Source organism: Schistocerca serialis, chromosome 3 (assembly GCF_023864345.2).
Source record: "Schistocerca serialis cubense isolate TAMUIC-IGC-003099 chromosome 3, iqSchSeri2.2, whole genome shotgun sequence".
NCBI classification, from domain to species: domain Eukaryota; kingdom Metazoa; phylum Arthropoda; class Insecta; order Orthoptera; family Acrididae; genus Schistocerca; species Schistocerca serialis.
The window spans coordinates 891,302,236-891,316,451 of NC_064640.1; the positions used below are offsets into that span (position 1 = coordinate 891,302,236).

Consider the following 14,216-nt stretch of genomic DNA (forward strand, 5'->3'; position numbering starts at 1 on the left):
AGTAGAAGAATGGAAAGGCAAATAGAAAGATAGTAGAAGAAACCTTCATGAACTGAACCAAATGTTCCCCTACTTTGAAAAGTTAGTGCTGGACATGGAACCTTACACTGACATCTTGATTCTTAACCTCTCATAATATATGGCTAAAATGGCACAAGCACCCATTGCAGGCTGCCTCTCTAATGGCTTCTAGGAGAAACAAAAAGTTTGAGTTTCAATATTTCTTATAATTATTGTCCGAACTTATAAATTTCGAATGCTGACATAAGATACCCATTAAGAGGGATAATATTGCATTAAAATTTTAACACTACAAGGCAAGTATTGAAGTTATAAACGGTGTATATTGTCTTGAGGCAATGTAACAGCACGCAAATTACTGAGATTACATTCGTCCAGTATTTGTGAATGAGAGCACTTAGCCAGTTCACATCCAACAAACTTTACACCAGAAACTTTTTCTCACTGTCACCCCCCCCCCCCCCCACACACACACACAGAAAATAATAAAAGGAGAAATAAGTTTATCACTTACATTTTCACAGTTGATGCAGTAAAACTTCTGTGTTAGTGACATTTTAATTTCTCCTTAGTATGAAGTATTTGCAACACATTTTGCAGACAGTATATCCACTTATACCACTGAATGTACCTGCAAAAGTATAATTGTATGAAACACAGTTCTGGAGTTATGGCATCTCAAACATTGACGTGCGTGAAAAACTAGATTTTATTAAAATGGAGTACAAACTGCCCAGACAATATTCACCCAGTTTTGGTTTTGACTTTTCGTTATTAGTATTTGGGTAAATAATCTGAAACTAATAAAATTACCACAATTAGGGTTTTGTATCTTCATCAATAAAGGTTTTACATGATTAATGTCAAATATTTAACACATTAACTCATTTGCGAAGTAATCATACATTTGAAGCTGTTTTACATGTGGAGTTTGATTTTTTAAAGAGTGGTATATTGCTAAACAACTCTGCATTTCTACTGCCATAACATTTCAAGAATTAAATCTTGACTTGTTTTACAGTCAGTTCAAATATACAAGGCAATAAATGCTTATAGTAATATTAAGCTTGACTTCACAGATTGTAGGGGTTTTAATGCTATGTAGTGTCTTCATGTTACCTTCTTTGTGTGCCCATTTGACATAGCAGTGGTGTCAGTGTCATTGCATGGCGCCACTCACCTGCTTTGATGTCCATGGTGATCAGTGAATGTGACAATGGGATTTTTGCGTCCTGTTACTAGGACTTTCTGTATACTGCCTTTTAGACGTTTCAAATTACTTAAATGCATGGGCAGAATGGCCCATTATACCTTTTAGGGATATATTCTGCATGTTGTCAGTCCAGTATTTTCCTCATAAAACTGTCTAATACACTTAAAAATAAAGGGTAATGAAGTTTTTTGTATGTTTTTATGCTGATTAGTGCATGGAACAATAAATTAGACACCTTTTGATTGTGAGATACCATTAAATGATGCATTCAGTATAGCTATTTTTACCATTATTATGATTGAATATTTATAAGCAGTTATACATTGGATAAGCGTTATTTGAAACTAAACTAAACACTGAATAAGACTGCTGAGCATACATCATTATTATTGCAGTTGGTATAGTGTGAAATATATTGTCATTCTGAATTAATGTAAATGTTGTGGAATAGATGAATAATTATAGTGTTGCATACATAAATATTGACACTCCCAGGCAAGAAGTTCTAGAACATCAAGTGCTCCACTTCAGACTGAAAGATTCATTCATGCTGGCCAGTACGTAGTAATTGGCAAGATGAAGTTGTAACCTGGCCATAGCAGGAATGAAATTGTTCGTGTGATGAGATACAGTCACAATCCAATTCAAAGTATCATGTGTTGTTACCTATCATATAATCCATTGTACTAGATCAAATTCTGAAGCCTGCTTCATTGAATTTGTAAATATCGCTTACATTTTGGAGATAAGACTGACTGGCCAGTTGCCTATATCGTGCGTGTCTCCATTCTTGGGAAGTATAGTAGATTCTTCAAGTGTATATGTGTGTGTGTGTGGGGGGGGGGGGTCCTTTATCCTGCTGTACAGGCATTCTGTAAATAACTTTGTAGGTTCATACTGTAGTATTTTTCCTCTAGCTGCAATCACCTCTATTGAAACACCATCTCCTGGTGACTTCCTCAAATGGCTTTATACAACTCATATGGTGTAACTTCCAGGAAATCTTTATTTTCATTATTATCTACCTGAGTTTGATTCATTACACTGAATATAATCTTCTGTATTATTAACAATATCAGGAAAAGGATATATTGCCACTCAAAGTAAAGATGACATCATGAGTTGCAGACAGGCATGACAAAAAGACACATTATAGTTCTCGTGTGAAAAGCAATCTGGAGTCAGTGGGATAGCAGGGTATGGGTGGGAGGAGAGAGAGTGCTGTCTGGCGGGGCATGCAGGGACTAGAGATTGCCAGGTGCAGAGTCCGGAGGTGGGGAGGGGGGGGGGGATGTGGAGCAGAAAAGAAAAGGAGCAGGGAAGGGGAAAGGACAAGCAAATATATTCACAGAGGGTGAGGGAATGTGAAAAGGAAGGAGGTGATAGGATGAGAGGGTGGAAACTGGTGGGTGGGGCATGTGGGACAGTAATTTACTGTAGGCTGAGGCCTGGTTTGCTATCATATTGTTTGACCCCTTAACAGTCATGTAGAACCACCTGTTAGCTTTAGTTTTCCCATCCTTTTCTTCCCAAAAATTGTTAATCCAGTCTATCAGTCTAGTTTCTATGCACTTTTAGTTTGACTTCCTTCTATTAGTTGGATGGATGTAAACTTATGAGTATTAATCTTCTGTCTGTATGCCAGTTTTGTAGTTGCCACTGGTCAACAGCAACTTCAGTGTCCTTCTTCGTGTCAACTAGCCATCATAATTTGTTGTTTTTTGCATCCCATTTTCTTTGTACTGCTGTTGCTTCCAGTTGTTTGTTACCAAATTCTTTAGTAAAAGATGTTCCAGATAGTTTTTTTTATTCAGCATTTTTTTCTATTTTGAATTAGTCTTTCCCTCTCTGTGATAGCTACCTGATCCCATTTTTTTTGTTTTTCTTCCATTGTACTTGCATCATGTTTTGCTGTTTACATTAGCAGGAAGCTTAGGTAAATAAGTTGGTGAAGGAGGAAGCAACTTTCTGAAACTTCATACATTCTAACAATTTTATTTAATTATTAGATATCTTTAAAAGTACAGTTGAAGAACTGGATGCCTTTTCCTCCATTTGAGCTATATTTATTTTCATACTGTAGCTGTCCTGTTCACCCAGTAGGCTGTAAGGCATCTGATTATTCTTCCATTTCATAGTAAACTTACACAGACTGCAGTATCTGCTTTCAGTTGTCCTGGTGCTCTTATCTCCATCTCTATTTCTTTCTCTGTACCTATTTGCAAGCTTCATGGTGGCTTCATTGCAGTCAGTTGACCCTGTGAAATAATAATCAGGAATCAAAATATTCATATTAAAGCTATTCTGTGCCAACTGAATGATTTTTTGAGGCTCATTGTTGTAAATAATCAATGTTGCAGATGATGGCAGCAACCATTTGTTTAGTTGTTATGTAAGTCCTGTCATGAAGCAATGTCTTCAGGGTCTGAAACAAGTCATGTTATTTATTAACAATTAGAAGAATCCACTGTGGGCTAGTTCTGTAAAGCATACTAACAACAGATTGTGACTAGTGTTAGTGTACTCACATTGGTGTACTCTACATTTCATGTACAGGCCTGTGCAAACCTCTTATTTGCAACCACATCTGTAAGTCTTTGATGGACATTAATGGATATTAATGTTTCATAAAGCCCTTCAGTGCATTCAGAACAATTTTCATCTACTGAAGTCCACACTTGTCGGCTATGAAGCTTTGTTGCGAATTTATGGGTGGACGTGCTACAGTTTCAGTCATATCAAATTTAAATTGATTAATTTCTGCATGAAAAAGTGTCATAAAACATTTTTGTTCCTTGTTGATGTTAAACGACTATTGCTGAGAAGAAATTTCATACACAGTCTTTGTAACATTTTACATATGGATGCCATAATTTAAGGATATCCGCAGATGGGCCCATCAGTATCCATTCCCACAAGCTTTTATACGCAACAAACTGTTAATGTGGAAATGTGTGCAGATATCCACATCCACGTAGACCCCCAGTTATTTGTAATATTTTTAGATTACTTCATATATTTATTTGAGGTGAAAAATGGCTGCAGTGAAAAATCCACTGTTCCCTAATTTGGATGCCGATTTATCTATTACTTCATACTAGACATTTATGTTACTATACTGTTATCAGAGACCATTATACCTGAAAAATTAAAAGCCTGTTTAATATGAACATTAGTGTTCACCAAAATTTATATCCCGGAGCCCAAATATTCTTATAAATTGTAGGAGTGGTGACTAATGAAGATGTATTGTACTTTGGAATTTCCTGTTCTGCTGCCAACTGGCAACCTGTTATAGATTCTTGCACCATCTAATAAAACTCCAGTGTAATCTTAAAAAGTGACCACCTTTCCAATGTGTTTAAATGGGTTACCACCATTTCCTTTTCAGCCAACCTAAGCAAGACCCACATTATCTAGTTTTGCTGTAGTTGTAAAGACCTAGTAGAATGTACAGTGACCTTCAGTAACAAGCAGACTGTACAGAGAATAGATAGTGCCTTCACTTAGACTGAAAACTGAACTGAAAACCTCACATACTTCAGTGTCAAGAGATGCTTTTGCTTTAAGAATACTTCCTCATATTAGTTATGAAAGATCATGAGGGCAGCATATTTTAGCTATATACACTCTGTTATGTACACTGATCAGCCAGAACATTATGACCAGTGATTTTCTATCAGTATAAACCTATCCAGGCAATAGCAGCATCAGCTGGTGAGGAATGACTACTAGTCAGACACACACTGCATGTAATATCAATGAGTGTGCTGTCCGTGTGTAGAATGGGGAAGATGTGCAGTCTATCTGGGTTTGACTAAGGGAAGATTGTGATGGCCTGGAGGCTCAGCATGAGCATTGTGGAAACTGCACGACTTGTCAGGTGTTCGAGGAGTGCTGTGGTGAGTGTCTTCAATACATGGCGAAACCAAGGTGAAACCACATCCAGACGTCGTGGGGTTGGGCAGCCACTCCTACCTCATCACAGGCAGAGCCTTCTGTGCAAACAGCCATGTTATCTACCAATGCAGCTGCACCCACTGTGCCACATTCTATACAGGCACAACTAACAAGCTTTGTTTACACGATCTGCTTCAGTTCAATGACTGCTTCCGAGCCTGTATGATCTGGATTCTTCCCAACGGCACCAGCTTTTCTGAATTGCACAGATGGGAAATCTCCCTGCAACATACCCTTAATTCCTGTAACCCCCCTGGCCTCAACATTTGTTAGTGCCTGTCCCCCACTTGTCTAACCCTTTCCATGCTCTCACTCCAGTACTACACACTTTACATCCCTCCCCACAGCCAGCACAGCCTTCCAAACTGACATTGTTAGCCTAGCAACTCTGTCCTGTTCCCCACCGTGCCCTTGGACAGTCCCATCACAGACAGCATTAGCATATTCATCACCTCTTTCCTGCTATCCATGCCCCATGCCTCTTCTTTACCTTCACCACCCATGCCAGCCTAGATTGCTACTCATCACGTCTGATGCAGTTGCAGTCGTGCCTCAGCACCTGGAGACTACTGTGTGTGTGTGTGTGTGTGTGTGTGTGTGTGTGTGTGTGTGTGTGTGTGTGTGTGTGTGTGTTTTTTGTTGTTGTTGTTATTCCCTCCCGGACTTTCATTATTTAGTAACTTAATTTGTTTCTTTTCAGAGGAGTCTAACAATAAAAGAGAACCAGAGATTCAGGGACCAGAGGGACAAGAAATGACTGTGGAACTGAAAGAGATAACAAATGTGGATGAGCAGTCACGTTCATCATGGAAGGAAACCTCATCCACAAAAGTTGGAAAAACATCAAAACTTAAAAAAGAGGTTTGTTTGACAGGTATTTTAATAAACTTGTGTGCGACATACAGCTGATCGAATGTGTGAGTATTGTTTGTTGAGGCAGATGCAGATGTGAGAAAATGCTTTAATCCATTATGATAGGATTCACAATCCTTACACGGTTTTGTGTGTTGCAGTGGAAATTCTAATGTATTGTAGTGCACAAACCATGTTCAATCGTAAAAGTGCGAAGTTAGGAAGAGGATTGCAGCTGTGTCAGTCACAGGCAAGCATGGGTGTTGTGCTTCATGAAATAAAATGTAGTCACTGCAGTGTCATGAGGGGCCTGTCTGGCACTGTGTCAAATAGTTATTGCTGCAGTACTCAAGTAGCAAGGTGTCAAAAGCCTTTATACACTGGTGGCTTAAAGTATGTGCCAAAAGGTGTAGCACAGGCCAAACATGTGCAGCACAGAAAAGTATGTATACACAAACCATTTGTACTAAAATAACTTCTGTCAGTACCACAGTTGTACCACCATGGGACTGTATCACATGGCCACTGTAAAGGATGCTGATTAAGGACCACAATTTGCATATATGCTGGATGAGCCCTCCCTGAAGCTGTTCAGTCCTGGAGCCAATGCATTTGCAGAGTAGCAGCTGCAACCACCAGTTGGTGGGCAGTGGGCCACTGCCCACTACATCACGTCAGCCACCTTCAGACACCGTTGGGAGATGAGGCAAGGAACACACTGCTGCCTCACAAGGGACCTTGCAGGGGCTACTGAGCATGAAGTATTGCTACTGGCAGAGGAGATTGTGTCATGATGCCATACTCCATCCGCAATCCTGGGCATCAGTAAGACCAAAGGTAGCAGAATTCCTCATCCAAGTTTCTGCCGACCTTGACTGGGGTGCAGCAAGATGCAGTGAAAAATAGAATTAAGTATTTGTAGACAATTTCTCTGGCATTACCTGGTGTCCATTCCACCATATCCAGCTGCCATCACCTGTATATGTGGTGTCAGAGCACTGCGTTGTCTTTTCAGCATGACGTCCAAACCTACAGCCTATGTTGTGAGTCAAGAGATTTGATTGTGTATTGTGGAGAGTGTATTTGTCATGGAAAGAGCTTGACTACCACGCTATGTGGGGAGTTAGTTTGGTTAAAAGTGAGGTATCTGTGGATGTACCAGGCCTTAGAGGTAATGGTAAACAGGGTTTGTTAGTACCTGTCAGATGTAAGCAGTGCAATTTCCTGCTGTATTATTCAGCACTATGTACAGTCAGTAGCAGTGTTACATTTCATATGCAAACATTATGGGTGCATGGCTAGATAAAGACAGGGGTGAAAATGGTTAATGATTAAATGCAAGAATTAAGTTGTTATGCTTTGTTCGGTTGTGTTTATAATTAATTGGTTTTACAAAATGAGTAAAGATACAGGCAATGGTATGGCAGCAACAGGGATGCAAGGAGTGTCACTGACAAAGCCAGTGCATATGTTGTTGGAAAAGTTAGCACAATTAACAGTATTTAATAGAGAGATGCATGGTCTACTGGAAGCTCAATCACCACAGTGAGGTGTAGATCTGTCAGTTGCATGTCTAGTTGCGCCTTTCTCTGCTAAATCGACCAAGCATGAGCAAGCATTTGTTGGTGTTCTTAAGAATTTGGCAGAGATGGAGAAAGGTTGGACTGATGTGGAGATTTTAATCATAATTTTGTGCCAATGATGTGTTGGAGCAAAATACAATTGGCATCCCTGCTCATGCCTGTGTGTAATGTGTAGCTGCCAGAAGTTTCATTGTTGTATGTCTGTTAGTCATTGTTCCATGTTTGATTGAGTAGAATGTCACGTCGTACAGTTTGTGAATTTTAACATGGCAGAGTTAGAGGAGCAATGTGTCTGCATTAAATTTTATTAAAAACTATAAAAAAGCTTCACAAAAAGGCACCAAATGATGCAAGAAGCCTACGATGATGAGTGCTTAAGCCATACTTGGTGTTACGAATGGTGCACACAGTTTATGGTTGGACATAAATTAAAAATGGCCCTCATTCGGGACACTTTTCAACGTCTACCAATGATGCTCATGTCAAGGATATGAACAAAATTGTGGGTACCAATCAAAGACTGACTGTCCAAGAGATTGCAGAAGAAGGTAACATTAACATTTCAGTTGGATCATGTCATGAAATCATGACACAGCATCTCAGACTCCATTGTGTTGCTGCCAAGTTTGTCCCACAGGCCACAAGGAGAAAGACCATCGCCTCACAATCTGTAAAGAGCCTTTGCAGTGCACAAATGAGAGCAAGGTGTACCTTAAGAGAATCATAACCGGTGATGAGACGTGGGCCTAAGGTTATGATGTTGAAGCCAAGATTCAATGTTCACAGTGGATCGAGAAAGGTTCCCCAAGATACAAAACAGCTCACCAGGTCAGATCAAATGTCAAAGCCATGCTGTTAGTTTTCTTTCACTTTGGAGGATTAGTTCATCATGAATTCGTGCCACAGGGCAAACTGTTAATCAGTGGTACTATTGGGACGTGTTACGACACCTACAAGAAAATGCGAGAAGAAAACAGCCTGAAATGTGACGAGACAATTCATAGCTCTTTCATCACAATAACACACCCTCACATTCATCCCTGTTGCTGCATGACTATTTCACAGAAAATGAAATCACTGTGCTGCCTCAACCTCCGTACTCTCCAGACCTAGCTGGCTCCTGTGGATTTCTTTTTGTCTCCAAAACTGAAAACCCCATTGAAAGGATGAAGATTTGCAGTGATAGATGAGATAATAGAAAATTTGCAGACAATGCTTCGCTTGATCCAGCAAGAGACATACCAAGTTCCAGAATTTTTTGAACAAACCTTGTACATAAGAGCTGGGTAGGATGCAGTAGTGGCAGGAGTAATCTTACAGGAGGCTGAGCAAAGGGTGCTTGGTACATTTTTAAGGGGTTTACCTTCAGAGTGGTTGAAAACAGTGCAAACAGGAGTTCTGGTTTATTTGCATGCAGCCGTTAGGTTAGCAGTAGAATGCAAGGAAACTGATTGTTGACCAGAATAGAATGCAGGTGTGGAGTATTTTTAGCTGATATAAGGGCGGACAGGGCCTGTGGAGGCAATGTCGCCAGCCACAAAACAATCGAAGTAAAGGCAGGTGTCAGTGTTTCAGGGGTAGTGGATCAGGGAAAAACATGTTAAATGCTGCAGGGGACCCAAAGTCCATCTATGGACATTCATAGTAAAATTAGGGGCTTTGAAGGCATATACAGAGATGAATTGTGTGATGGAACGATTAGTGGGAGAGAAGAATTGCAGGATGTTGGGAGACACAGGGCACATTTGTCATTGCCAGTAGAGATGTGGTGAAACAGAAACAGTGGAACCCACCACAGTATAGGTTATGCGGATTAGTGATGTCAGACCATTGGAGTCAATAGAAATATGTTTCTAGAAGCAGTTCTGGAAGACCGGCCCAAGATAGCATTTTCTTCACTATGGGTACATTATCAGTTCAGGAGGAAGCATTTTGGATTGAAAAACACACCTGTCATGCTTCAGAGATTGTTGGATGGGGTCCTAAGAGATTTAAAAGAGTTTCAGTGTATGTTGTAGCAGGATGAAATTTGTGAGTGACATAGAGCAACACAGACAGTGCTTAAGGGAGGTATTCTTGAGATTTAGGGCCACTAATTTCACATTGAAATGTGATTTTGTGTTAGAAGTGGTGGTGTATCTTGGTCACATAATTAGTAAAGATGGGGTAAGATAGACCCGAGGTTAGTGAAGGCCATGCATGAATTTCCTGTGCCTTAATTGGTGAAGAAACTGCAATCATTTCTTGGAGATGCAAATTACTATGGGAGGTTTGTAAAAAGATTTGTAGATATTAACACAATTAGAAGAAATGTTCAGAATCTGTGTTGTCAGCAAGCATTTGAGGAACTGAAAGAAGATATGATGGTAAGACGCAATTTTGGTGTTTCCTAATTTCAAGGAGTTTATTCTGTCATGTGATGTGTCCAACAGTGCACTTGGTTGTGTGTTGACTCCAGAAGTTGAGTGTGTGGAACATACAGTAGCCTATGCATTGAGACATATGTATACAGTGGAAGAGAATTACTCCAGAAAAGAAAAAGAAATGTTGAATCTTATGTGTGTATGGAATCCCTTACTTTGTGTTATATCTGTGGGAGGAGGTATAGAGTCATAACGGATCATGTAGTGTTGAAATGGTTGCTGGGTTTGAAGCATCCATCTAGTAGACTGATACAATGGCTGTACAGTTGAGTGAGATATATTATGATACAGACCTGGGGAAAATCATGGAAATGAGGATGAATAAAGTAAAAAAGTGATGGGTTCACAGAAAGAAGGTAATGAACTTATGGAGTGGCAAGCAGTACAGAGGATGGATGACAGTTATAAACAGTGTTGTAAGAAATTGTAGTTTTGTGTACAAGAGTGCTGCAGTGGGTCATGTTGGCCTCCTTTTACTCTGAAAGGGATGATGAAAAAATTCATTATGGAGTATCAGGGATATCAGGTTGTAGAAATTGTGTCATCAGTAAACATTGAGATCCAGTCATATATGATGATGATTTTACATATGGGATGACTGAAACATTTTGAGAGAAGTCCAAAGCATATTCCATTTGTATAACTGGGAAAAAGGAAAAGGAAGATGTGGAAGACGAGCAGGTAGATGCGAACGAGCTGAGGCGAGGGGGCTCTTATGTGTTTAGACCTAGGAGATAAGAGAAGGTGTATGGTTTCTTTTGTATAAGTGTGATACATTGTTGTAGTCCAAGCGAAATGGATTGCAGCAGGGTTTTTGAGGGGGAGGAAAGGGTAATAAAAATCCCTTTGCTCTTGTTTGATGTGTATCCAGTCAAATGAGGACTGATGAAGAAGTTTGTCCATGTAAAGATGCAGCAGTTGCCATTAATTTCGGAGAATAAAATCAGGTATGCAGAAATGAAAGAAGTAGAGTTGCAGATGTGCTGTGGGGGAAGATCGCAGTGTGTCCAAACAGCATTGTGAGGGATGGCCAGAATGTGTGTGCATTGAAATTATTGTTGGGACAGAAAAAGAGCGAAAGATTGTATGAAAGAAGTACTCAGGCATGAGTTGCACTTCCAGCAGACTGAGGCACGCTGGTTGTACTCTATTTACGATAAAATAATAGCAGTAGCCAGTTCCTTGAGTAGTGCAGCAGAAAGGATGGAATGGAACTGGAGTGCATTAGTGATAAATGGGGCGTCATGTGAAGTTGTGGGACCTACTCTCTGACTACGTGCCACAATCTCAGGAATGACACAACTGAGCATTTCTCAGCCTCAGTTGTATTGCCAGAGGAGCCTGTAGAAGTGCTACCAGACATGAATTTCACTATCCTAAATCAGACTTAGAGACCAGAGTTAATTCATTCCATACTTAAAACTTATTAACAAGCATTTGGGATGAATCTTTGTGGAGATGTTTATAGAGCATGTAGAGCGATACAATGAAATGACCAGTACCAAAAGGGGACCACTTTGACTATTGTCGTACCAAGTGCCAGAGCAACACTTACACTGTTGTGCGTAGTCTTTATTTTAATGTACAAGAAGTGAAATGATGGACAGAACCAACTACTGTTTAAATGCCAATGGACTGGATTCCTAGATCATAGGAGGCAACAGAGGAAATTGTAAATGCAGGTTAAGCAGATTGTGGATGGGCCCGACGAGGCCAAGAAGAAACTGTCGGAGCTTAGGATAAGTAGTGCATAAGAAAATAATAGTGGTTAGACTAAAACTGAGGTGAAAGCATAATAGGTGCATTTAGGCCAGCTACCAGAGAACTTGTTGCTTTAGAGCGTATGAATGGAAGATAGTTTTCAGAAGATCCAAGGGACTGGATCCTGGTGTTAGACAGGGCAATGAAGTGCACCAATCATATTTGCTCATAAATGAACTAAGTTAGAAAGAGAGAAGAGGATGACAGCAGCGCCATCCACAGGCGAACACAGGTCTTGTGCTTTATGAAATATAATGTAGCCATTGCAATGTTGTGAGGCGGCCCTGCCTAATACTCACTGGAAATAGTACAGCAGTACTCAAGCAGTAAGGTGTCAGAAGCTTTTCCATACTGGCAGCTGCTGAAGTGTTTAAGGGATGTGCCAAAAGGCTTAGCACAGGCCGAACATGCATAGCACGGATGAGTATATATACCCAAGCTAGCTGTTCTAAAATCACTTCTGTCAGTACCACAGCTCTACTACAATGGGGCTGTGTCACCTGACCACCATATTGGATGCTGATCTAGGACCACAGTTCACATGTACATCTGGGCAACCTGCCCTAAAGCTGTTTGATCATGGAATTGCTGCTGCAGTGGACCAACGCTGACCCAGGATAGCAGCTATGACCACCAGCACTGGTCTTGGGGGTCAGTGCCAAGTCACTGGTCAGTTGCCTCCCGACACTGTGAGGAGGTGAGGAACATGCTGCCACAACATGAGGGGCCTTGCTGCGGCTGCTGACAACAAAGTAGCGCCACTGGCGGAGGAGGTTGTGTCATGAAGGCAACTGTCAACTGATGCCACACTCCGTCAGTAATCCTGGGAATGAACAACACCTGAGACAGCAGAATTCCTTATCCAAGTTGTGGCATTCTGTACTGGACAGTGGCAGGATACACTAATAAAGAGTATTAAATGTTTGTAGACTGTTTTTCTGGCACTTCCTACAATCTTTCCAAACATAGCCAGCTACCAACACTATTTCTGTATTTATTGTTCTATTTTTATTTGAAAATCATCCAAAGGCCCCTGCAATTTTTATGCTATGTTGAGGAACCTAATCTGGAGCTCGAGATGTTTCAGTTTGAGAACAGTGGTGTACATGGAGTTTCTCATGTTGAGATAGAATGTTGTTATAGTCTTGAGAAAGAAACAAAATATGAACTGCATAATCTTCAAAAACAGCTTTGTTAAAAATGCTCCATATAGGTGAATGCTCTATAGAATTTGAGAGAAATTTCTGTGGTGTTGTGCCTCTATTTTTTTTATACGTCTCAGATACTAATTTAAATCATTCATCAAACATAGATAACGAAACACACACACACACACACACACACACACACACACACACACACACACATATACACACACCATTATGAGGCACATTTTCAATGTTACATGTTTTTACAAATAGCATTGTCTACACAGCAGTGGTGCTAGTTCTGCGGTCTCCATCACAGCAGGGTTGTTGACATTGCTATCAATCAGTGTAGCTATTTCACTGCAAATTCTTAGTTCTGAACATAGACTGGTTTTGGATTATGTAACGTCCACTGTTCAAAGTGCCGTCAATACGAACAAGAGGTGACCGAGACGTGTAACCAATGGCACCCCATACCATCACGCCGGGTGATACGCCAGTATGGCTATGACGAATACATGATTCCAATGTGCGTTCACCGCGATGTTGCCAAACATGGATGTGACTGTCATGATGCTGTAAACAGAACCTGGATTCATCTGAAAAAATGACGTTTTGCCATCCGTGCAACCAGGTTTGGCATTTAGTACACCATCACTGGCGCTCCTGTCTGTGATGCAGCATCAAGGGTAACCGCAGTCATGGTCTTCAAGCTGATAGTCCATGCTGCTGCAAACGTTGTCAAACTGTTCGTGCAGATGGTGGTTGTCTTGCAAATGCCCCCATCTGTTGACTCAGGGATCGAGACGTGGCTGCATGATCCATTACAGCCATGCGGATAAGATGCCTGTCATCTCGACTGCTAGTGATACGAGGCCGTTGGGATCCAGCACAGCGTTCCATATTACCCTCCTGAACCCACCAATTCCATATTCTGCTAACAGTCATTGGATCTCGACCAACGCGAGCAGCAATGTCGCAATACGATAAACCGCAATCGCGATAGGCTACAATGGGACCTTTATCAAAGTCGGAAATGTGATGGTACGCATTTCTCCTCCTTACACAAGCCATCACAACAATGTTTCACCAGGCAACACCGGTCGACTGCTGTTTGTGTATGAGAAATCAGTTGGAAAATTTCCCCATGTCAGCACATTGTAGGTGTTAACACTAGCGACAACCTTGTGTGAACGCTCTGAAAAGCTAATCATTTGCATATCACAGCATCTTCTTCCTGTCGGTTAAATTTCGC

General features: G+C 40.7%; 1 protein-coding gene and 1 long non-coding RNA gene across 2 annotated transcripts in view; both read left to right on the forward strand.

The window, feature by feature from the left end:
* Positions 1–14,216, forward strand: part of LOC126471134 (uncharacterized) — a 230,204-nt gene that overhangs the window by 110,189 nt on the left and 105,799 nt on the right. The window lies entirely within an intron of this gene.
* LOC126471133 (uncharacterized) overlaps positions 1–14,216 on the forward strand; it is a 127,905-nt gene that overhangs the window by 7,890 nt on the left and 105,799 nt on the right. Inside the window, exon 3 of the mRNA XM_050099224.1 lies at positions 5,895–6,055. Within this exon, the coding sequence (XP_049955181.1) occupies positions 5,895–6,055 (161 nt within the window). The remainder of the gene's footprint in view (positions 1–5,894; positions 6,056–14,216) is intronic.